Here is a 25,467-nt window from a genome sequence, read left to right as displayed (position 1 = left end):
GTATATCCTTTTAACCACTACCCAGTGCCATTTCTGAAGGACAATGTAAAAAATACATGTATCTTAACCACTTAACTTTATTTTTTTTTTTTTTTTTTTATTTTTTTTTTTTTAACCACTTAACTTTATTAGCTCTTAATCTTTTCCCACAGTTGAAGCTCCTATACATCCTTTCTCCATGGCATTCCCTATGCTCCTAACCCAGATGTAACTCCCAATCTGATTTTGGTGTTTATCATCTCTGTGAAATTTTTTACACTTTTTCTAAATATGTATATATCCTTAAACAACATTTAGTATTTCTTGTATGTTTTCAAACTTTGTTTAAATGATATCATAGAATGACATAGTCTACAACTTGATTCAAATCTACAACTTGACTCAATGCTTTTACATTTATTCATGTTAATATTCATTTGTTAATTTTTAATTTTTTCATCAAAAAAGACAGGCATATTCATGTTAATATTAATACACGTGTTGGAGTTCATTTATTTTAAAAATTTATTTAAATTTAAATAAATGAATTCCAACACGTGTATTAATATTAACATGAATATGTCTTTCTTTTATTTATTTATTGATTGATTGATTTTGATTTAGTTCTTTTACATTTATTTTAATAAATGAACTCCAACACATGTATTAATATTAACATGCCTGGGCTAGAGTAGCATGGCATCAGCCTAGCTCATGGCAACCTCAAACTCCTAGGCTAAAGAGATCCTTCTGCCTCAGCCTCCAAGGTAGCTAGGAGTACAGGCATGAGCCACTGTGCCCAGCCGCTGCATAGCATTTAAATCATTCCCTTGCAGGAAGATAGCAGAGTTTATCCCATTCTCCTGTTAATGTTTATTTTTATTTTTTTTTTATTTTTTATTTTTTATTATTTTTTTTTTTTGAGACAGAGTCTCGCTTGTTGCCCAGGCTAGAGTGAGTGCCGTGGCATCAGCCTAGCTCACAGCAACCTCAAACTCCTGGGCTCAAGCAATCCTGCTGCCTCAGCCTCCCGAGTAGCTGGGACTACAGGCATGCGCCACCATGCCCGGCTAATTTTTATATATATGTATTAGTTGGCCAATTAATTTCTTTCTATTTATAGTAGAGATGGGGTCTCGCTCTTGCTCAGGCTGGTTTCGAACTCCTGACCTTGAGCAATCCGCCCGCCTCAGCCTCCCAAAGTGCTAGGATTACAGGCGTGAGCCACCGCGCCCGGCTTCCTGTTAATGTTTAGATAAGATGTTTCAACTTTTTGCTCTTCTGTATAGACTTCTTGTCACGATTTTCATTTCAGCTGATGTTTAAAAATTGGGATACTTCAAATTTTAAAATCCAGATTTATGATTATGACTTCTTTTGAAAAGTCAAACGACACAGAAAATTCCCACATGGCACCCACATACTGAAATAAAATTGCAGCCGTCCATTTAGATAGCGCACACTCCAGTTTGCCACAATTTCCACTTCCCTGTTGCTCTAATGGTGCTGAGAGCTAATGTCAATTGCCATTTAGAAAAATGCTTACGCCGTGATTTTTTTTTCAGATCACATATACACGTATTTCTTCACATCTGTTTCTGTAAAATCAAATGAAAACAAAAAACAGACCAAGACGACTGTCTCCTTCAAGAAACGAGAGGGGCCATATTTGGGGTGGCTGGGTGGGTGGGAGCTGACAGTGGAGAATATTTCAACTCTGTTTAATTGAAACACATAAACTGCCTCATTCAATTACGTCCCTCCCTGGCCCTTGTATACATTTGAGATCCAAAATATTAACATTTAATTATTGTGTATTCAAGGGATTTTAAGTCAGAACGTCTGATTCCAAGCCAACCATTCAACAACGTGAGCACAAAATTTAAACAGGCAGCTTTAGTTTCTTACCCTGTGAAAAGGGAACGACAAAAACTTCAACTTTATGGAGCAAACTTTTTTTAAGTTTATGGAGTAAAATTTTTTTTTTTTTTTCAAGACAATTTTTCCATGGAGAGTAAAATTTTTTTAAGATGTTAATTGTGCCAGGCAAATGCTGGTTAATATGGGTATCAACTCATTCTTGGACCTAGCCTTTATTCACACTGACCTAGCGAGTCGTTTCACATGGCAAAATATACCCTTTGCAGCAATGAGTGTACCCAGGCCTCTCTCAAGAACACAGAACACATGAGGAGGGGGCGTGGCCCTTTCAGCCTGGTGCGCATGCGCGACTGTAAAAGCAATTAGGTCTGCCCCTGCCACCTAATTAGAATATTTCCGATGTCCGGGAGTTTTTCATCACCCTACTACGTTTACTTTTACTTATGGTAAAGGCCCGTACATTTTTATTACTTTCTGAGAGGCACAAAAATTCCTCTCAAGATTCATCCCTATTGACCACGTAGTCTTACTGAGGTGACTTTTGTCTCATTGGAAGCCCTCAGTAAAGTTTTCAGTTTAGGATATAAGTTTTCAGTTTAGGCGTAATTTTGTGTAAACACAACAAATCATTCCACCTAAGAGAGACTATGGGGAAAGTAGGAAACTGAAGTTTCTTTTTATTCAGGCATTTCAGTAGTTACCTCTTTTTAGGGGCGGTGCCGCGTGTGGACCCGATGGACCCCGGCAATGCCGCCATTTTGGAGCCTTCCCTCAGGAGCCTGTACAGGGTTTCCGAGCTGGTACTGTTGCTGCCGCTGTCGGCGGCCTTGCCGGGCAGGATGAATGTGATAGACCACGTGCGGGACATGGCGGCCGCGGGGCTGCACTCCAACGTGCGGCTCCTCAGCAGCTTGTTACTTACAATGAGTAATAATAACCCGTGAGTTGAGGCGGGGAGCGGCCTGGGACTGAGGAGAAAGCGGCGGCGGTGTGGGAGTCAGGGCTGAGGGCGTGAGGGAACAGGCGGGAAGGAGCGGCCGCGGGCCCCAGCTGAGGCTCCGGGGTCAGCGAGAGCCTAGTCCAGCGGAGCCGACTGCGGAGCGCGAGTTCACTGGGTGCCGGCGTTGTGCGTCGCCGGGATGATCTCCCTGCGGGGGATTGAGCGGCAGCTTCGAGAAATAGAAGGCGGAGGCTTTGAGGACGACCCTCGCTAGGGTTTCCTGAGGCACCTGTCATGGGGCAGAGCGACTGTCATATCGCTGGGCTGAATCCTCCCGTCTCAGCTCCTTCCCAGAGGACGTTTTCTCGCTCGCTGCAGCTCAGAGAGACCCAGTCCCCTGGTTTTTATATTAATCCCTTCGCCCCATATTGAAGATTTTTTTTCTTCTTATGTGTATCAGGAGGGTCCACTTTCTCACCTCGATAAACCTTTGAAAACAGGAGGCTTCCTTGCTGGGTGGGAGTGGCGTGGCGCCTTTCTTGTTTCCAGAGCTGCCAATTATTGAGTCTTATAACACATGGACTACAGGGGTGATTCCAGCTTTTAATGCACGTCTCTTCCCTGCTTAAAATCCTCCACTGCAATTAAATTCTTTCCCATGGCTTGCGGAGCGAGCAGTCATCTGCCTCCTTCTCTCTCCGACTTCTTCCTGTTACTGTTCACCGTACTCCAGCCTCTCTGGCTGTTGTTTCCGTTACTTGAACGCACCAAGCTTGTTCTCAGCTCTGGGCCTTTGCACTTGCTGTTCCCGCTTGGGGTCTTTATTTCAGAGCTATCTCCTTGTTCAGGTTTCAGCTCATATGTCCCTCCTGGGGAGCCCTTCTCTGACCACCAGAATTATCTGATAGTCTCACTTTTTACCTATTGGCCTGCTTTGTTTCTGTAATCACTCTTACCACCTATTGAGGTCAGCACAGTGGCTGTGTGGAGTAAGCACACACATGCTTATTGAATGTGCTAAGAAAGTGAGTACAGTCTCAAGGAGGTAAAACACCTTGTCCAAGTTCACACCTCTATAAATGATATCTAGACCTTGATCCTCTCTAGCCCCAGAGTCTCCATTCTGAGCCACCATTGTCTGCCACCACCAAATGGCATTTTAATGGGATCTTCAGTATGTGGACCCATTAGCATTTGGTCTGCTCTAGAAGCTAGCCTAGGTCAGAAAGGAAAGGCCCCTTTTAAGTGCCTCCAGCTGCTGCTCCACATTTCATTTCCATTAGTGTCCTTTGGACCTCACTAGTGAGACTCATCATTTTGCTACCATCCACTTAGTGCTGATAGTGAGGAGTTCTGGTCTCTGTCAGCCTTCTGTGTTTATTCTGGAGCCTTTCACTTGGTTCTTTGTCAGAGCATACAGTTTCCACCTTTGGGGATTTATGTACCAGTTAGTCATTACTCTTGTTCTCAAAGATGTTACAGGATACTTTGAAGCAGTTTAATCCCCTGGCTAGACTTAATTTAATTAGCACATGCTTTTCATAGTAGACTGGCAGTTTCTTAGGAGGTGTTTTGAATTCTGACCTTCATCGTTTGTATTTTAAATTTTCTTGTTGAATAAGCAGTACATACACTGTTAAAAAAAAGTTCAAACTGTAGAGAACGGATGCGCAGATCAGTGTCTATCCCTGAGTCTTGAACCGTACCTCCACTATTTCCCTTCTCCAGAGGCAACACCTGTAAATTTTGTGTGTGTCATTCCAGAGAGAATTTATGCATGCATAAGTAGGCATGTATGTTACAATATATAAATATCTGAATGCTTTCTGTGGGTATAGTAATATCAAGTGTGTATTTCTTATTAAATACATAGAATTTCAGAGTTGGAAGAGATCTTAAGTCATCCGGACTATACCTTTCATTCCTTGCAATTTTTTTTGTAACTTTATATCCAATGTTTAGTCTGCCTGTCCTTTTTTCTAAAAATATATGTTTATATAATTCACATATTATAGAATTCACCCTTTTAAAGAGTTTGATTCTCAGCTGGGTACATGCCTGTAGTCACATAGTCCCACCTACCTGGGAGGTTGAGGCAGGAAGATCACTTGAGCCCAGGAGTTTGAGGCCAGCCTAGGCAACATAGCAAGACCTTGTCTCTTAAATAAATTAATTTTTAAAAACAGCACAATTCTGTGGGTTTTAGTATATTGGCAAGATTGTACAACCATCACCCCTCTCTAATTCCAGAACATTTTCATTATCTCTAAAACAATCCTTGTGTCTGCTAGTAGATACTCCCCAGTTTCCCCCTTCCCCTGCAACCACTAATGTACCTGTTCTTTTTTTTCTTGAGGCAGAGTCTTGCCCTGGGTAGAATGCAGTGGCATCATCATAGCTCACTGCAACCTCAAACTCCTGGGCTCAAGCAATTCTTTTGCCTCAGCCTCCCAAGTAGCTGGGACTATAGGCATGTGCCACCATGCCCGGCTAATTTTTTTTTTTTTTTTTGAGACAGAGTCTCACTTTGTTGCCCAGGCTAGAGTGAGTGCCGTGGCATCAGCCTAGCTCACAGCAACCTCAAACTCCTGGGCTCAAGCAATCCTGCTGCCTCACCTTCCCGAGTAGCTGGGACTACAGGCATGTGGCACCATGACTGGCTAATTTTTTCTATATATATTAGCTGGCCAATTCTTTTTTTTTTTTTTTTTTTTTTGAGACAGAGTCTCGCTTGTTGCCCAGGCTAGAGTGAGTGCCATGGCGTCAGCCTAGCTCACAGCAACCTCAAACTCCTGGGCTCAAGCAATCCTGCTGCCTCAGCCTCCCGAGTAGCTGGGACTACAGGCATGCGCCACCATGCCCGGCTAATTTTTTTTTATATATATATTAGTTGGCCAATTAATTTTTTTCTATTTATAGTAGAGACGGGTCTCGCTCTTGCTCAGGCTGGTTTCGAACTCCTGACCTCGAGCAATCCGCCCACCTCAGCCTCCCAGAGTGCTAGGATTACAGGCGTGAGCCACCGCGCCCGGCTAATTCTTTCTATTTATAGTAGAGACGGGGTCTCGCTCTTGCTTAGGCTCGTTTCGAACTCCTTACCTCGAGCAATCCTCCTGCCTCGGCCTCCCAGAGTGCTAGGATTACAGGCGTGAACCACCGCACCAGGCCCCGGCTAATTTTTTCTATATATATTTTTAGTTGTCTAGCTAATTTCTTTCTATTTTTAGTAGAGACGGGGTCTTGCTCTTGCTCTTGCTCTTGCTCAGGCTGGGTTTGAACTCCTGAGCTTAAATGATATTCCCACCTCGGCCTCCCAGAGTGCTAGGATTACAGCCTTAAGCCACCATGCCTGGTCAACCTCAAACTCTTGGGCTTAAGCAATCTTCCTGCCTTAGCCTCCCAAGTAGCTGGGACTACAGGTGCACACCACCATGCCTGGCTAATTTTTTTTTTTTTTTTTTTTTTTTTTTTTTTGAGACAGAGTCTCGCTTTGTTGCCCAGGCTAGAGTGAGTGCCGTGGCATCAGCCTAGCTCACAGCAACCTCAAACTCCTGGCTCAAGCAATCCTCCTGCCTCAGCCTCCCGAGTAGCTGGGACTATAGGCATTCACCACCATGCCCGGCTAATTTTTTGTATATGTATTAGTTGGCCAATTAATTTCTTTCTATTTATAGTAGAGACGGGGTCTCGCTCTTGCTCAGGCTGGTTTTGAACTCCTGACCTCGAGCAATCCGCCCGCCTCGGCCTCCCAGAGAGCTAGGATTACAGGCGTGAGCCACCGCGCCCGGCCTTTTTTTTTTTTTTTTTTTTTGCAGACATAGCATCTCAATCTTAGTCTTTTCCCATATTTTCTTCAATATTTAAAGAGCTTTCAGGTCTCCAGACTTTTTGTTCAGCCTCTTGCTGAAAAGAATTCAAAGTGGTGAGGTTTTCCTTTTCCAGGTCTTTAACTCTTCTTTGGTAATATTAAGTCATTGTGGTTGCTCTCTTTTGTCTATATTATCCTTAAAACTTGATGTTACTATAAGAGTATGGACAGCTATATATCAAACTGTTAAATTAAGAGGGCTTGGATTAAAGAAGGGGAGGAAAAGATGTATTATGTTTTGTCTATATATCTATATTACTGGATTCAATTTATAGGTATCACCACTTTTATATTAAGCAAATAAAATATTAAATTATATTAAAACAGAACAATTTAAGGCAATATCCTAGATGTATTGACCATATTAGCATGGAGTTCAACTTTCATGCCTCTCACTTTAGGGACTAGCACTTATGGTACGTTGACTTTTTTTTTATAAACAATACAAGGCTTTGTGCTAGGCTTATGTGGACACTAAGAAAGGTGTTCTTTCTAATATTTCAAAGTAACCCATGTAGGGGGTATACTTTCTTTGTTTTCTAGTGAGTTATTCTCCCCATCTCAGAAGTACCAGCTTTTGGTGTATCACGCAGATTCTCTCTTTCATGATAAGGAATATCGGAATGCTGTGAGTAAGTATACCATGGCTTTACAGCAGAAGAAAGCTCTAAGTAAAACTTCAAAAGTGAGACCTTCAACTGGAAATTCTGCATCTACTCCACAAAGTCAGGTAATTGGAGATAGAATTGTGATTTTTTTTTCTTTGTTTTTAGAGAGACTGAAAGAATTTATTTATTTTTTATTTTTTTATAATTTTTTAATTTTTTTATTATTTCATTTTTTAAAAATATTTCCTACAATTGGCCAGGCGCAGTGGCTCACGCCTGTAATCCTAGCACTCTGAGAGGCTGAGGCAGAGGATTGCTCGAGGTAAGGAGTTCGAAACCAGCCTGAGCAAGAGTGAGACCCCGTCTCTACTATAAATAGAAAGAAATTAATTGGCCAATTAATATATAGAGAAAAAATTAGCTGGGCATGGGCACATGCCTGTAGTCCCAGCTGCTCGGCAGGCTGAGGCAGAAGGATTGCTTGAGCCTAGGAGTTTGAGGTTGCTGTGAGCTAGGCTGACACCACAGCACTCACTCTAGCCTGAGCAACAAAATGAGACTCTGTCTCAAAATAAATAAATAAATAAAATAAAATATTTCCTACAATTGAGCATTTGTAGGAAAGAATTTAGAAGATGGCTGCTTAGATGTAGAAGATGGTAAAATCAAAAGTAATTTTTAAAGGGGAGCTGATTAGAGAAACAAAGATGAAAAACCACTTAGATATAAGAACGTATTCAACCAAGCAGTAAAGGCTAAGAGCAAAATTCACTCCATAGATAAATCTAAAAATGGAATTAAACATGCATTATCTAGGTTCTAACAAAGTCATGCGTTGTTCCTGATTTTTACACAAACAGAACTCAAAATGTAGAGTGTTTATAATTTTAATGACAATACAACTTTTAAGGCCTGTGTGGTGGCTCATGCCTGTAATCCCAGTGACTTGGAAGGCTGAGACAAGAGGATCACTTGAGCCCAGGCGTTTGAGGTCAGCCTGAGCAACAGCAAGACCCCATCTCTAAAAAAAATTTTGTTAAATTAGCTGGGTATGGTGGTGCATGCCTGTAGTCCCAGCTATTTGGGAGGCCAAGGCAGGAGAACTGCTTGAGCCCAGGAGTTTGAGGCTGTAGTGTGCTATAATCATGCCACTGCACTCCAGCCTGGACGACAGAGTCATCCCATTGCTAGAAATTAATTATAGTAGTAGACTCACAAAAGGTTTTCAGGGTATGTAACTGTGGTTGCTTATTGCAATATTGTTTATAATAGTAACTGGGAGAAGTGTGTGTTTGTAGAATCTGGTTAAGTTATAGCCAGAAGATGGAATAAGGTGGAATTAAAGAATTGAAAAAGGAGATAGAGGTGTATGTGCTGATTTGAAAAGAACTCCTATATATATTAGTAAAGAAAACAAGGTCTGAATCAGTGTATTCAGTATCCGTTTTGTTCAAAGGGAATAGTTTAAAGATTTTATACATCTTGGTATATGTCTACTAAATATATATGGATAATAAGCTTAAAAGATTTTGTGTGTGGGAAGGAAATAAATGTAATGATGGAAAGCTGTAGGGGGAGCGGAACTTTTACTTTCAATTTGAACCTTTCTTTAAATTGCCTAGCTGAACACATGCTACTTACATTTTAAAGGAATGTCGAATAAAAGAATTAAAAGGAATGTCAGAATGTACTAGAAGTGAAATTATAGGTTCTGTATTTTTCCATAGCTAAAAGAAGACACAAATTGATATAGTTGATTTTTTAAAAGCCTGCTTCTCTTCATCTTATTTCTGTGTAAAACTCTTGCTTTGTGTTATTAATGAGGTAATTGCCAGGGTTTTCTCTTGTTTTCTAACACTGAGTGGAAGTCATGTATATTGTCCAGAATGGTTAAATCATAAAAATAGCTAACATTTATTGAGTATTCAATATGTTAAGCAACATGCCAAACCTTTCATATGAATTAATACATTTAATATTCATGAAAGTTTTTTAAAAATTTAGATATATAGTGGGCCCTCCATATCCTCAAGTTTCTTTTTTTTTTTTTTTTTTTTTTTTGGAATTTGGACTTTGAGATGAGATCCTCAAGTTTCATATCTGTGCATTCAATCAACTGTGGATTGAAAATATGTGGAAAAAGGCTGGATGTGGTGGCTCACACCTGTAATCAATCCTAGGGCTTTGGAAGGCTGAAGTGGTAGGATTGCTTAAGGCTAGGAGTTTGAGACCAGCCTGGACAACATAGCAAGACCTCATCTCTTCAAAAACAAAAAAAGAAAAATTAGCCAGGCATGGTGGTGCACATCTGTAGTTCTAGGTATTATACTAGGGTGGCTGAGGCAGGTGGATCACTTGAGCCTGGGAGTTCAAGGCTACAGTGAAATAAATGATCATGGCACTGTACTTCAGCCTGAGGGACAGAGCGAGGCCCTGTCTGAAAATAATAATAAAAATAATAATGCTTTGAACATGCTGTGTAGGTTTTTGTGTGAACAGATGTTTTCAGTTTTTGTGGCTGTATACCTAGGAGTAGAACTGCTGGGTCATATGATAACTCTTTTTAACATTTTAAAGACCTACCATTCTATCGAAATCATATTTTGAAGAGATGTTGTCATTATCTCTTAGTGTCTTCCATCTGAAATCGAAGTGAAATACAAAATGGCTGAATGCTATACCATGCTAAAACAAGATAAAGATGCCATTGCTATACTTGATGGGATCCCTTCCAGACAGAGAACTCCTAAAGTAAGTTGAATGAAGAGTTTATGTGTTTTTCTCCTCCCCATCTCTCCCAACGCTGCTCCCTCCATGTTTTTTCATAAACGTGCATCAGGGAGCCCATCTGAGCATTTTACTCATGATAGTCATGCTCACTTGCTTTTCCTGTTAATGGAGCAGGGGTTTGGAAAGATAAACGAGTCACTTATGAGATCCTGAAAATTCAGCTGATGAAAATGAAAGCTGAAGAATACTACAAGTGCTTATTCTTTGGTGTTTCTTACTGTAGGAAATATTTATTTACAAAACAGTTCTAAGTGGCAAAACACTTTTGTAGAACTTATTTTTTGCTTTACATAGGTGTACCCATTTGCTAATGGGAATAGTTTTATTAATGCCATCATTTTCAAAATTAAGTCTACAAGATCCCTTTGTGCTTATTTATGTGTGAATTATGTACTTGTGTTTGATTTGACAGCATATTGTAGCCAAGAGAACACCTTTAACTGAAATCAAAAGATCTGATGTCTTGTTTCAGTTTGGGCATACAAGTTGTGTGCAGTGTGAAATTGGGCAAGTTACCAATCTCTGAGCTTTTACTTCTTTTATTTGTAAAAAGAGAGAATAGTATTTTCTCCCATCCAAATACTACTAACCAGGCCTGACCCTGCTTAGCTTCTGAGATCAGACAAGATTGGGCACATTCAGAGTGGTATGGTTATCAATGATGTTCTTTGTTAACTTTTGTAAAATCTAAAAAGTATGTGAAAATACTTTTTAAAGTATTTTAAAGTATTACACTAGGCATCTGATCAAGGTTTTTTTGAAGCCCAGTTTAGAACAGTGAGAATCTTTGCTCTTAAGGCTGAATTCATGTCGGTATTTAATATTTTAACATATTCTGTCATGTCACCTGCCCTCCTCACTTCATTGAAAAACTAATTTTATAGGTAAGATGTGTAAATCCTCCTTCCTGTAAAAGAAGTAATCTAAGCAGCAGAGACTGCTTAGATTGTATTTTAATTTGTGCTGTTTTATCCAAATGGTGCTGAATTTTAAAAGTAACCACATTTGATGAGAACATGTTTCAGCAGCTCATATTGAGGAGTTATTTACTGTTTTCTGAGTTTTTAAAACTAAGGTATTTCTACGTTGTATTTTGTGATGGTGGCTGCTGTTAAAAAATACTTAGAAGTCTTGAGGTGAATCCTTGGAGCTAAAAAACAAAACCCCACTTGGGAAGTATGTTATGAACTAACCCGTCTCATAATAATTGTGGATGCTGTATACTAAATTGTGTTCTGGTACACTATGAAAGTCCTCTTTTACCCCAAGAATAATTTTTTTGCATGTGTGAAGAATGTTTGTTGCTCAAGGTGTCTTCCTTTTGAAAGAAGGCATTTTGACAATAAACTTTGAAAGTTACTATTCCTTATCTCATTAGAAATGTACCATAATTTTCTTTGTAATGACTTGTGGGTGTTTGGGAGGCATTTTTGGAAGATGGGTAATGGCAAAGAAGCTCAGCTTTGTAGTATATCCACTGCTTGGTATTTATGGCCGTCGTTTTAAGAGGGACTAGAGAAGTCTGCATTTGTTAGGAAAACATATCCTTCATTCTGTAGAGCTCTTATAGCTAGGAGCAAGCAAAGATGTGTGCCTCAAACATAAACGTATAATATTTACAGTTTTTCTTTCTTGTCCGTTAGGGAGTTAACTGGCTTCTCAGTCTGTGTAAAGGACAAGGAAGTGAGTCAAAATACGTCTAAATGAACGTCTGTTAATGTATGGTAAACGCCGCCACACATTCCCTCACATTTTAAAGGAAAATTCCAGTGTTAGATTATAAAATCTTGGTAAATCTTTACGTTTTATGAGCAAACTTATCAACATACAGTTTTTCACTCAGTTTTTAGAAAATGATGACTGCTTATGTTTATAACTGGTGGAACGTGGCTTTATGATGTTCTGTTTTTAAAAAATAAGGCTCTGTTTTTAAAAAAATTGACTCTTTCACTAGGCAGTACTCAAAATTCATTCTTTCAAAGTGACAGTCAAGTAACTTAAAGGAAATTTGTTGAGGCAGATGGTCCATCAGTCAGTCTGTTAGTAACTAGCAGTCAAGAAAGAATCTTAAGTTTAACTTTTTATTCTCTTAAGGATTGACACCGATACTGGAGTTTTCCTTTAAGTACCTTCCTTTGCATTTTCAAAATAGCCTAATATGGGAAATCCGAGGCCAAATAAAAAATAGTTTTATTTCTAGTATTTCATTATTTCGTTGTTTGTATTAGTGTGGATTGATGCTATACTAGATTGTTTTATATACTGTAGGTCTATAATTGGAACAGATGTTCTTCATGTTCAGAACTACTCTTTTGACTTAGTATCTGGCATACCAAGCCATAGATAATTAAAGAGATTGGGGGTTGACTTTTTTTCTTTTGTGCCCTCACATTGACTGCTTCCTTAGGTTAATGAGTTAACCTAGGTTAATGAGAAAACCCTACTCACAGGACTGTGAGTAGGGTTTTCAGTAAAAAGTGGTATAGTAGCTGGTAATGAACATCAGGGCTTTTTCATGATGAGATATTTTCTTTGCATTGTATGCTTATTTTACTATCCACCGTTTGTGTCTGTACAGATTAACATGATGCTGGCAAACTTGTACAAGCAAAAACTGTTGTGTTTAAGATCTAATAATTTTAAATTGGAATATTTATTTTTCTCTTTGTACTATCAAGAAGGTTATTTATCCCTTTCTATAATTTCTACATTCTTTGGAACTTTTAGGTTTTCTCAAATTTTCCCAGTTGCATTTTTAGGTAGGATTATTTTTAAATAGCTTCTCTAAGTTACATATTTAAATTGTGCTAAAGTGCAGATGTCTGCACTCAGTGATTTAAATAGTGTATCTGATCTCTTGGATCATTATCATCTCTGGAGATCAGTTTGAGTTTGATTTTTGTAACATTACTTTGGCGAGTTAGTACCTATGAGTCTAAGCTTTAAGTGTCAGAAAGGCTAGAGTCTAGCCACAAGTCTAATTATCAGAGAAAAGCCAAGTGTTGTACTTCTGTGTCTGTCCTGCTGTCTAATTTCCTTTTGGGAAAAACTCATCTCATCCTTCTTAACTAGCTATGTCAAGAGTTCCTCACTGTCTCATACCTTAATATTAACCAAATTTAAGATGCATCAACTTGAGCACTTCGAGGTAGCTCACCTTCTACCTTTTCCAAGATCAAGAAAGAATCAAGGTAACTAGCATTCTGTGACATTTCTTAAGTGAATGTTATTCCTGTTTCCAGAGTCAGCATCTTTGGTCCAGGTATTACTAGCCCTTTTGGTTAGGTAAGTGAGAAAGTAATGTGACCTTCCTCTTAGGGATGGGAGTACCTAGGAAGGCAATGGTAATAATTTCTTATTTCTTTTGAAGAATGGGTTTGGTCTTCCTTTACTTGCACAGGGCTGTGAGTAGGGTTTTCAGTAAAAAGTGGTATAGTAGCTGGTAATGAACATCAGGGCTTTTTCATGATGAAATATTTTCTTTGCATTGTATGCTTATTTTACTATCCACCGTTTGTGTCTGTACAGATTAACATGATGCTGGCAAACTTGTACAAGAAGGCTGGTCAGGAGCGCCCTTCGGTCACCAGCTATAAGGAAGTGCTAAGGCAGTGCCCATTAGCCTTGGATGCCATTCTAGGTATAGATCATTTTCTGCCTGTTTTCATGGAGTGTTTACTGTCAAAGAGAGTAGTTCTCAATCTTGACTTACATTAGAATAGCTTTATTTTTAAAAAGTTTCCACCAGAGAGTGATTTAGTAGGATTACTGTTATCACATATTTGATCAAGAAATATTAATAAATTATGGTCTTTCTGTCATACTCATCTTGCTTAGAATAAGGAAGGGGTTGCCTTGTAGCCCAGGGAAAATAGAACCCATTGCTTCTTGCATTGTGGAAGAGAGATGCTGTGCCTCACCACCTTTCTCCTGGTTTCTGTTGGATTAGGTTTGCTGTCCCTTTCTGTAAAAGGTGCAGAGGTGGCATCAATGACAATGAACGTGATCCAAACTGTGCCTAACCTGGACTGGCTCTCTGTGTGGATCAAAGCATATGCTTTTGTGCACACTGGGGACAACTCAAGAGCAATCAATACTATTTGGTGAGTGCCACAAAGTTAATTCAGTGTTTTGTTTTTTTTTGAGATAGTCTCATTCTATTGCTCGGGCTAGAGTGCCATGGTGTCAGCCTCACTCACAATAACCTCAAACTCCTGAGCTTAAGCAATCCTCCTGCCTCAGCCTCCTGAGTAGCTGGGACTACAGGCATGCACCACCATGCCTGGCTAATTTTTTCTATATATTTTTAGTTGGCCAATTAATTTCTTTCTATTTTTAGTAGAGACGGGGTCTCTCTCTTGCTCAGGCTGGTCTCAAACTCCTGACCTTGAGCAATCCACCCGCCTTGGCCTCCCAGAGTGCTAGGATTATAGGCGTGAGCCACCGCGCCTGGCCTGATTCAGTGTTCTTGAGACTCTTTCCCTGTCTGGAGATCTGATGTATCTCAGTCAGCAAAACAGAAAAATGAGATGCCTGTCTCTTGGTGTTGTAGCCAGTTGTCTCCAGGCTATGTTAGTCTTTTAATGTACTGAATGATCCCCAACGTAATAATCTCTGTTGGGGACCTTTAAAATTATAAACTTGGGCTGCATATAAACTCTGTGCATGCAAAGGCAATGACTTGTAAAGCACACTGCCTTGGTGTGTCATTCTGGAACCTAGAAGAAAACTTTGTTGGATCCTTCCCCACTCTGCCATCCTTGAAACATAGTTTATTGTAGCATCTGACCTAGGTATTCTTCTTAGGAATGGGATTTTCTTTTTTTTTTAAGTGTGAAACAAAATTTATTGAGGGAAGGACAAGATAGGTTTACAGAGCAAGAGCAAGATATGTTTACCACAGAGGATGAATGGGCCCCTTGTCATAACAAAAAGACTGGGATTTTCTTTTTATTTAGTTAAAGTCCAAGGATAAGAGGCTAGGGATTGTGTTGTGCAAAGTACTCCGTTGAGTAATAAGTATCTGTCACTTGTGAATGACATTACCTTTAACACCATTGTCCCCTGAAACACTGCAACCTGAAAGTTCTTTGTTCGTAATGAGCCATTTCTGCTTTACTCCATGTATTTGCTGTCTTATCCTATAGTTTTTTAGATAGGCTCAAAATAAAATCTATGGTGCACAGTTCATTTTAAAGTTTTTTGTTATGACACATTTTACACATACACAAAAGAAAGTAGTGTCTATATGCCCAATCAGAATCAACAATCAAGAGGATTTATAATCAATTTTAAGGTTTAGTGTTTGATATCTTACAGTTCACTAGAGAAAAAGTCCTTATTGCGAGATAACGTGGACCTACTGGGAAGCTTAGCAGACCTGTACTTCAGAGCTGGAGACAATAAGAACTCTGTCCTCAAGTTTGAACAGGCACAGATGTTGGATCCTTATCTGATAAAAGGTAAATAATTCTTGGGGCAGAGAGAGGGTGGCTGTTTAGGGCAAGGAAGATAGGAAGGAAATGGAGCATGAACTGATAACCAATTTTCATGGAAATAGTTTGGAAAACTTATTTATTTATTGATTGATTGATTGATTGATTGAGATAGAGTCTGACTCTGTTGCCTGGGCTTGAGTGCCATGGCATCAGCCTAGCTCACAGCAACTTCACATTCCCAGGCTCAAGCAATCCTTCTGCCTCAGCCTCCCAAGTAGCTGGGACTACAGGCATGCTCCACCATGCCCGGCTAATTTTTTCTATATATATTTAGTTGTCCAATTAATTTCTTCCTATTTTTAGTAGAGACGGGGTCTCGCTCCTGCTCAGGCTGGTTTTGAACTTCTGACCTTGAGCTATCCTCCCGCCTCAGCCTCCCAGAGTGCTAGGATTACAGGCATGAGCCACCACGCCCGGCCTAGTTTGTTAAACTAACTAACTAACTAACTAACTAACTTACTTACTTACTTACTTACTTACTTATTTATTTATTTATTTATTTATTTATTTATTTATTTATTTTTGAGTCAGAGTCTCACTTGGTTGCCCAAGCTAGACTGAGTGCCGTGGCATCAGCCTAGCTCACAGCAACCTCAATCTCCTGGGCTCAAGTGATCCTACTGCCTCAGCCTCCCGAGCAGCTGGGACTACAGGCATGCACCATCATACCTGGCTAATTTTTTCTATATATATATATATTTTTTTTTTTTTTCTTTTGAGACAGAGTCTTGCTTTGTTGCCCAGGCTAGAGTGAGTGCCGTGGCGTCCTAGCTCACAGCGACCTCAAACTCCTGGGCTCGAGTGATCCTTCTGCCTCAGCCTCCCGGGTAGCTGGGACTACAGGCATGCGCCACCATGCCCGGCTAATTTTTTTTTATATATATATATCAGTTGGCCAATTAATTTCTTTCTATTTATAGTAGAGACGGGGTCTCGCTCTTGCTCAGGCTGGTTTTGAACTCCTGACCTTGAGCAATCCGCCCGCCTCGGCCTCCCAAGAGCTAGGATTACAGGCATGAGCCACAGTGCCCGGCCTCTATATATTTTTAGTTGGCCAATTTCTTTCTATTTTTTAGTGGAGATGGAGTCTCACTCTTGCTCAGGCTGGTCTCAAACTCCTGACCTTGAGCGATCCTCCCGCCTCGGCCTCCCAAAGAGCTAGGATTACAAGCGTGAGCCACTGCGCCTGGCCTAGTTTGTAAAGCTTATTACAGTATTTTATTTTTTCTAAAGTCTTGACACATGTCTCTAACACTTAGGTAATTCCATTTTGAACAGTGTTTTTGCTTCAAGTGTCATCTCTCCACAGATCATTATTTGACTTTTTTTCTTTTGGGGGGGAGGTCACAGCCCCTCCTTATGATTTATAAATTGATGATGTGCCTGACTTGAGAATTTGGATGGCATCCTCAAAACTGTAATATCCATTTAGGGAATTTAGTTTGACTATGTTCGTAGTATAATTAAAGGAGGATGAGTGAACAGATACTGAGAAAGGGATAAGGAGATTAAAGGCAGTAATTAGGAGTGTACAATGGCAAAATCATTGATCTGAAGGAAGATTGCAGCCAAAAGGGTTTGCCACAGGGATCCCCAAAGGGTGGCAGGAGGGGGCCCGGCAGTGAGTGCTCAAGGGTAGTGGGAAGTAAGGTCAGATAGGCTGATGTCTGTTTGTACAGGCCAAAAAATGGCATCAAAAAAAAAAAAATAGGTTCTTGTGACAATAAACAGTCTCATGGGCTCTTAGGAGTCCTTTCCAAGCTTACAGATGAGGAAGGAGGTCTAGAAAGATGGGTTTGTTTGCACAAAGATCTTTTTCTTGCTCAATGTTCTTTTCTTCAAGCTGCCTGCACCTATTTCGAAAATGGTGTTAGAAGTACTGATCTGGCAGAAGTTGGCAATTTGAAGTTGGAAGCTCAGACTCGAGTACAGGGGCAACCAGCAGTATTGTAGTAATCTTGGCTTGAGAGAAATTTTCCTGGGAGTCTGAATGAAGGGATAGCAAGGAATGGAGAATGGTGGCAAGAAATGGGTGGCAGCAAGCAAGGGTCCCTTCCTAAAGAACTTGAGAATGGGCCGGATACAGTGGCTCACGCCTGTAATCCTATCACTCTGGGAGGCCGAGGTGGGTGGATTGCTCAAGGTCAGGAGTTTGAAACCAGCCTGAGCAAGAGCAAGAGGGGTCTCTACTAAAAAAAAATAGAAAGAAATTAATTGGCCAACTAAAAATATATAGAAAAAATTAGCCAGGCATGGTGGCACATGCCTGTAGTCCCAGCTACTTGGGAGGCTGAGGCAGAAGGATCACTTGAGCCCAGGAGGTTGAGGTTGCTGTGAGCTAGGCTGATGCCACGGCACTCAAGCCTGGGCAACAGAGTGAGAATCTGTCTCAAAAAAAAAAAAAAAGGAAGTGGGGGGTCTGGAAGACTTTGAGCTTTGATGAACTGCATTCCAGAAAAGAACTCCCAGCCTTTTCTGGAATAGGCCAACTTTTTTTGAGACTACTTGGCTTTTTCAGCATAGTAAATGTATATACTCTTGACAACCTAGAGTTCTTAGAGAACTTTATACCTTTTTGGGGCCTTTTCTGGTTGAGTTAGGATAGCTGTATATCATGCCACAAAATAGAGGGACAAGAGTTCCTGAAAATAACAGGCTTTCACATTGTGTGTGAGGTGGGTCTTTTTGCTCCTTTGCTTTTTTCGGGGGGAGGGATGGATTTTGCTTTTTTAATAGTTATTTTGTAGGAAACTGGAAATACTAGTGGGGGGGGAAGCCTGTGGTGGTGGGAAGGGCTCAGCCCCCACAGGAGCTGGGGCCTCGTCATGGGATCTGACATCGAATTCTGCTCCTGTGTAAAGGGCCATTGCTGCTTTGTTTAAAGAGCTGCTTCTTCCTGTGACCTTCCTGTCTAGGCATGGATGTGTATGGCTACCTGCTGGCACGAGAAGGGCGGCTGGAGGATGTGGAGAACCTTGGCTGCCGCCTTTTCAATATTTCCGATCAGCATGCAGAACCGTGGGTGGTCTCCGGGTATGTTGATGTGTTTCCTTTTCTCCCCAGTTTTCAGTAGATTCTTTGAGAGATTGTAGTTCCTCCTGAAGAGACTATAGGTTGAACACAGATTTAAGAGGTAATCAGTCCTGGATTCAAATCATGGTCACTTTGCACTATTTACTTCTCTGGGCCAGGTGCAGTAGCTCAGGCCTGTAATCTTACCACTTTGGGAGGCTGAGGCAGGAGGTTTGCCTGAAGTCAGGAGTTTGGGACCAGGCTGAACAACATAGACCCTGTCTCTACAAAAAACAAAAACAGAAAAATCAGCCAGGTGCGGTGGTGCCCACCTGTAGTCCCAGTTTACTCAGGAGGCTGAGGCGGGAGGATTGCTTGAGCCTAGGCATTTGAGGTTGCAGCGAGCTATGATGATGCCACCACACTATAGCCTAGGCAACAGAGCGAGATCCTGTGTCTCAAAAACAAACACATACCTCCCTGAGTTTGTTTTCTCATTTAGAAAATGAGCTATTAACCTCTACTTCTAGAAGTGAGCATTGATTGATATAGTGAATGCTTTGTGCTTAGCACTGGGCCATCTGTGATGGGACCAAAGGATGCTCCTTTGCTGTTGACTTGGCTTTGCAAATTCTCTGAGTGTCTCTCAGCTAATAACATGTCCAGATCATAAGGTTCTTTTTCATAATTATTTTGTTCACATCAAGATTTCCCCCTTAAAAATAAAGGGTAGGTGTTTTGGTTTGTTTTACTTTTCCCCTAATCTCTTAGGTTAAAGCTTAAGTGTAGTTTATAACAACAATCATGCATAGGGCCTTCCCTTTGAGTTTTAGATACTTTAGGTAAAGTTTCTTTCTAGCCTTCTCTCAGATAACTTCTGGTGGTTTTTTTTCTTCCAGGTGTCACAGCTTCTATAGCAAACGCTATTCTCGGGCCCTTTATTTAGGAGCCAAAGCCATTCAGCTGAATAGTAATAGTGTTCAAGCTTTGCTACTTAAGGGAGCAGCACTTAGGAACATGGGCAGAGTCCAAGAAGCAATAATACATTTTCGGGAGGCCATACGGCTGGCACCTTGTCGCTTAGATTGTTATGAAGGTAAGATAGAAAATATACATGAATGGTGTGAATCCCTAGGGTGGCAACAGCACTCAGATGGAAGGTTTCTTTAGGCCAGCACTTCCCAAGATCCGTTGTACATCAGAGTCATCTGGGAACCTTTCAAAAATCCTGATGCTGGGTCTTTCTGGTATAGATGATGGAATCTGTGGGGTAGGGAGATAGGCATCGGTATTTTTTAAAGATCCCAGGTATTGCCAGTGTGTGAACAAGTTTGGAAACCATTGCATTAGGCATTTTACATTCATTTAGGGGTTTCATTGGAGTTTTTTACCCCATGCTTTCAGAATCCATTTTTCTCATTCCCTTTTTGTGGTGGTGGTTTTGTGTTTTTTTGGTTTTTTTTTTTTTGTTTTTGATGAAAAGGTGGTTGGGATAGTCTTTTTTTCCTGAATCTTTGCCAGGCACCATTCTAGATCACTTGGTTATGTCTTTATTCTTCACAGTCATCTTACCTTGGGCCAGAGATATTACTCATAGGGTAACTCCACATCCATATTACAGTGTTGGTTGTGAGAACCCGTGTGTTCATTGTGACCCCCACAGTGGGCAGAATCAGGCTCCAACTTTGTTTTGTTATAAAATATTTTAAGTTCATGTGAACTGACCCTAGGAGTTCAAAGGAGCTATGCCAGCTTCAGCAACATTTGGTGACTCAGTCATAGACATTAAAATAGATCTTAAAAGATGCAGTTCCTCCAAAACATATTTTTATAAGGATTTAAAAATAAACTCTGGAATCTAGAAGTGACTTGCTGGTAACAGGAAGATGAGTTCAAATTTGAGAAATAAAATTTGGAAGTTGGGGGAGAGAACAAATCTGCTTATATAGCCAGAGAGCCTATGCCTGTGGTGGCTTTGTTGGAGGAAGGAAGATTGTCTTTGTTCTTAATCTCCAGTAAACCAAGCCTTTAGTTTAGATTAATTCTTGATCCTGAAACTATAACTTCCCTAGCCTCCTAACTGCTTTTGTCATGCTGATTCCATTCTGTTGCGTGCCTGTTTCGCCAGAGCAAGAGATAAGTTGAGTAACCCCTTTGCACAGTGTTTGGGCAGAGGATGTGCCCTGCTTGGCCTGTGAGGGCTCACAAGCTGCCTTCTCAAGCTGCCATGTGGAGGTTTGGATCAAGAGGGCTCTGTTTATGTTCTCCAATCCTTCTTGCAGTCTCCAGCGGAGCTTCTTGCAGTCTCCAGCGGAGCTTCCTTACTTTGCTGGTGGAGCCCTTGGGTTAGTGGAGTAGTACTCTTTCCATTTCCTTCTGAAGTTCTAGGGGGCTTTAGCAGGGAAGTAAACCGTATTTGGAGTCCAACACATTGCCTTAAGAGTTAGGTAATGTCTAGTTAGGTAACCATAGTGTGTGCATGAATGTTATAAAAGCTGCTAGGGTGGAGGAGTATGCAGAGAAAATCTGGCAGGGATTGTGTGGGTTTGGGGTTTAAGCTGTTTTTCTGTTTTGATAAGTGCCTTGTGCTAAAAAGTTCTTCCTCTGTTCTGAACTTACTGGCATGAAGAGTTGAGAGTTGACTTCTTGTGGTGGCCCCATAGGGCATCTCCTTTGTGGGTGGGAAGAGAGGCAGGAGCTGCCATTTTCAGTACTTTCAGTCTGTCTGATTAAGTGCTGTTCTTCTAATTTAGGAAAGCCTCCAGCCTTTTGAGATAACTGTTATGTTTTAATTTTTTAAAGAATTTTTAATTATTATGGGTACCTAATAGTTGTGTAACTATAGGGTTGAGATAAGTGTGTTTCAAATGAAAGAGTCTTCTTTTCTCCTTACGTTGCTTGACAGGCCCTTTTCCTTTGTAGAACTGGACGTTCATGTTAGTCCCCCCTCTTAAACAGGCGACTGAACACAGCTGAAGAATAACAGCATAAGAGGCAGTGAAACCTTGGTTTTGGTTGGAAACATCTCTCACTAGTTTAATCTCTTGGCCATATGACATACTAATCATTAGTGTCATGATTGTTCGTTTGGTAGTCAGATGGGCAGCTCACATGCTGCAGTTTCCTCACGCATGCTTGTTCCTTCCCTGACCGAAGGTGCCTCTGCAGGGCAGGCTTTTTCCATGTCTGTCAAGTGCTCTGGGGAAGAACACTTTTTAGCTAGTCCGTCAGCATACCCTCCAGTCTCATCTCACCATCCAAGTTTTCTCCTGGCCTGCCCTTTGTCTGAAACTTCAAAGGTTTGCAATTTGGAGGGCTGTCAGAGTAGAAGCATGGCTTGGACTGGTAATATGGTTGAACTACTTTGTGTGTTGTTTTTTCAGGTCTCATCGAATGTTACTTAGCCTCCAACAGTATTCGGGAAGCAATGGTGATGGCTAACAACGTCTACAAAACGTTAGGAGCCAATGCACAGACCCTTACCCTTTTAGCCACTGTTTGTCTTGAAGACCCAGTGACACAAGAGAAAGCCAAAACTTTATTAGATAAAGCCCTGACCCAAAGGCCGGATTACATTAAGGCTGTGGTGAAAAAAGCAGAACTACTTAGTAAGTGTGTCTTATTTTCTGCCCTGTTCCTCATTAAGTTTTATGAAACCTGATCTCTTTTGGACTCCTCAGTCCCAGCTGGTTACAGATGACCAGACAGGTGTGTGCCTTTTGCAGCAGGTCTGAGCCTGCTTGAATTGGTTTATATTTAGCACAGCCAAATGTAGCTGGCTTAGACCTGCTTGGCTTAGCTCAAACCAGCTATTATTTGTTGGTACCTGTTCAGCTCACTTTTATCTGGTTTAAGTTATCCTGAACTGATTTGGGTTGAATATAACTAACTGGTTTTAGCCAGTTTGAACTGTTTTAAACCATCTGAATTCTCTTTTGACTTCCCTTTGAGTCTTGTTTGTTTAGTCCTGACTTATTAACTCCTGGGTTTGGGCTAGTTTGGCAAATAAAATGCAATTTGGCTTTTCATTTGAATTACGGTTAAGAGTACATTTTTAAAAATCATAATTTAATCTGCAAATTTTCCAATTGGGTAGGAACTCAGATGCACTTGCTTTCACTTTGTATGTCACTGCCATTGTCAGATTGTGAGAGGTGTGGTTTTGTGTATATGACTTAGAATGGGAATATATTTTCAAAATGTTGAAACTAGGAAAATGAGGGTCATTTTTTTTCCAGGCAGAGAACAGAAATATGAAGATGGAATTGCTTTGCTGAGGAATGCACTGGCTAATCAGAGTGACTGTGTCCTGCATCGGATCCTTGGAGATTTCCTTGTAGCTGTCAATGAGTATCAGGAAGCAATGGACCAGTATAGTATAGCACTAAGGTAGGCACCCGGCCTCCCATGGGGGAAGGTCGATAAGGAGGGCAGAGGAGGCAGTGAGCTGTCACAGGCGTTCTGGAGACACACAGACACTCTGTGCCCACGATTGAAAACAGAATAATAACCGTAACGATAGAAGAGTTATTTGTGAATTCGTGACTTCTAAAAATTTTTTCTTCAAGTATATTAACAACATTGAAGAACTGTTTCACTCATAACCAGCCCACACCTCTATAACATCCTTGTTCATTTGTATAGATCATCTTCCTGTCCTTGCCCACACATACACATATTTTTATAGGGTTATACCTAGTCTATATTTTATATTCTGCTTTTTCAAATCAAAGTATTGTAAGTACTTCCCATGTTTCTACCTACTGTAGTAGTTAAGAACTTGAACTCTGAAGTTTGATTACTACCTTCACCACCTGTCATCTTGGGCAAGTTACTAACAAATTTCCTTGTCTATATCTATCTACCTTATTAGATATTGAATGATTGAGGATTAAAATGATTATTCCATGTAAAGCTCTTAGCACTGTGCCTGGTACATAGTAAATACTAAATAAATAGTGGTATTCTTACTGTTTAATAGAGAAGTGATTTCTTTGAGGGTTGTCTGTGTGTCTGTAAGGTTATGGTCAAGGGCTGTCTTTAATGACTCTGATCACGTCCGTTTACTTGTTCAGCAGACAGTTGAGCACCACTCATGTGCCTGGCATCTCAGTGACCCTCGGGGATGCTGCGTTTCCGGGAGCTGTCAGTCTCAGACGTGCAGACTGACCGTACCTCGTGCTAAGGGCTTTCATAGCAGTCTGTAGAAGGCAAGGTGGGAGTCCAAAGGGTGGGGGCCCCTGGGTGTGGGTAAGAGCTTCAGAGATGAGGAGATGTTACAGATCTGCATTTATATAAGTAGAAACAATTCCAACGAGGGTTTTAGCTGCTTTTTAGAAGCCCCAGAAGCAAGGGAAAAAAATAAATACCAGACTTTCATTAGAAGTGGGATTTGCTAGGGATGGGATGGCTGAGGCTTGTGTAATGATCACGAAAGCAAGAGGAAAGATGTGTTAGGAGACAAACAAATGAAGTTCTGGAGCTTCTGAACTTTGGGGGATTGGCAAATGTTGACTTCTAGCTGCTAAATGCAAATATTCAGAGGTAGCCTTGGGTTCTGGGGTCTAACGTAGAGGTTAAAAATGTGTTCCATGGTAGAGTGTGATGTTTTGGGCTGACTACTGAAATGCTGATATGTTTAATTATATTGTAAGAACATGGAACAGTTATACTCACAGAACAATAACTACTTTTTGTAACCCCATAGCTCAAAAACCCAACTTTCAGGGAATTACATTTAAATTTGCCTGTTAATGTTTGTTTGCAACTTTTTCATTAATGTTATCTGGGAGCCTCCTCTAGCAGAACGCTAGGGGTAATAGATGTGAAAAGGTTTAAGAAATTTGTGGAGAAAACTCAAATTGAGAATTCTAAAAATTAGGAAAAGACGCCTTTTTTCACTTCTAGTGGTGGACTCCCTCGACCCAGCCTTGGAAGCCGGAGTTGTTTGGAGAGGCCGGGCATTAGCGGTCTCTCTGTGACTGTGTGGTCATTTCACTGCCGGGCCAGGGAGATGACGAATCAGCCGGCAAGAAGCAAGGCAGAGATTCAGGCCTCTCCTTTGTTTTGTTGTCCCCTAGTTTGGACCCCAATGACCAGAAGTCTCTAGAGGGGATGCAGAAGATGGAGAAGGAGGAGAGTCCCACGGATGCCACTCAGGAGGAGGATGTGGACGACATGGAAGGGAGTGGGGAAGAAGGGGACCTGGAGGGCAGCGACAGTGAGGCGGCCCAGTGGGCTGACCAGGAGCAGTGGTTCGGCATGCAGTGAGGGCGGCCGCTGCGGGGCCACACTGGCCTGCCCTGCTCTGAGCTCTTCCGTGGACTGAAGGAACCGTAGGCACCTGCTCTCAGGAGGACAAGGATTCAGCATGTGATTGCAGCGGGGGTCTCAGCCCCCTGGCTCTCGATTCCTAGTTGTGACTTCATTTCTAAACTGAGCCTGACCAGCCTTCCATGTATCTCCATCCTCTCCTGCTCCAGCCAGGGAGGACCGCGGGAGCACCCCGAGGCCCACACACGCCAGGGCTTCTGGGCCAAGAGCACTTTTTATATAACTAATTTCTAAATCAAAAAGCTCAAGGAATAGACGGTGTTTTGTCTGTGACATGGATGGGTTTGAAGGAGTGACCCGCCGCCCAGTCTGGCCCCAGAGGGCTTCCTGTTACCAGAAGTCATCGCCTGGGCTGTCCAGACTTCCCTAGTAACCGTGCTTTCCTTCTGCAAAGTTAGTAATGCCTTAAGCTGACAGTTGCTATTTTGCAGAACAGTTTTCCTCTTTCCTAAGCTGGTAACTTGCCTCTGAGCCTGGCCAATCTGAGAAACGGGTGTGACGAGAGCATGAGCAGGCGCACCTGGGGCGGTTCCCTAATAAAACTGGTTTGTACAGTCA

The 25,467-nt window shown here is 41.2% G+C and overlaps 1 protein-coding gene across 5 annotated transcripts; it reads left to right on the top strand.

The window, feature by feature from the left end:
* The first annotated feature begins 2,603 nt into the window (after positions 1-2,603).
* On the top strand, positions 2,604-25,467 carry ANAPC7 (anaphase promoting complex subunit 7). Of its 5 annotated transcripts, none has more exons than XM_075996544.1 (11): positions 2,604-2,800; positions 7,212-7,398; positions 9,908-10,027; positions 13,595-13,706; positions 14,016-14,169; positions 15,386-15,528; positions 18,480-18,597; positions 19,476-19,672; positions 21,960-22,184; positions 22,815-22,965; positions 24,657-25,467. In XM_075996544.1, exons 1-11 carry the CDS (start codon positions 2,700-2,702, stop codon positions 24,844-24,846), a joined length of 1,698 nt encoding a protein of 565 aa, XP_075852659.1. In that variant the 5' UTR covers positions 2,604-2,699; the 3' UTR covers positions 24,847-25,467. The 5 variants fall into 5 exon arrangements, with proteins under 5 accessions (XP_075852659.1, XP_075852662.1, XP_075852663.1 ...); XM_075996547.1 differs by lacking the exon at positions 7,212-7,398 and adding an exon at positions 11,710-11,749 and having other exon boundaries at positions 2,668-2,800; XM_075996545.1 differs by having other exon boundaries at positions 2,676-2,800; positions 7,187-7,398.

The sequence above is a fragment of the Microcebus murinus genome, chromosome 22, assembly GCF_040939455.1.
Source record: "Microcebus murinus isolate Inina chromosome 22, M.murinus_Inina_mat1.0, whole genome shotgun sequence".
Lineage (NCBI taxonomy): Eukaryota > Metazoa > Chordata > Mammalia > Primates > Cheirogaleidae > Microcebus > Microcebus murinus.
Note: the sequence above shows the minus strand (reverse complement) of the source record. Positions and strands in the feature narration are given on the sequence as shown.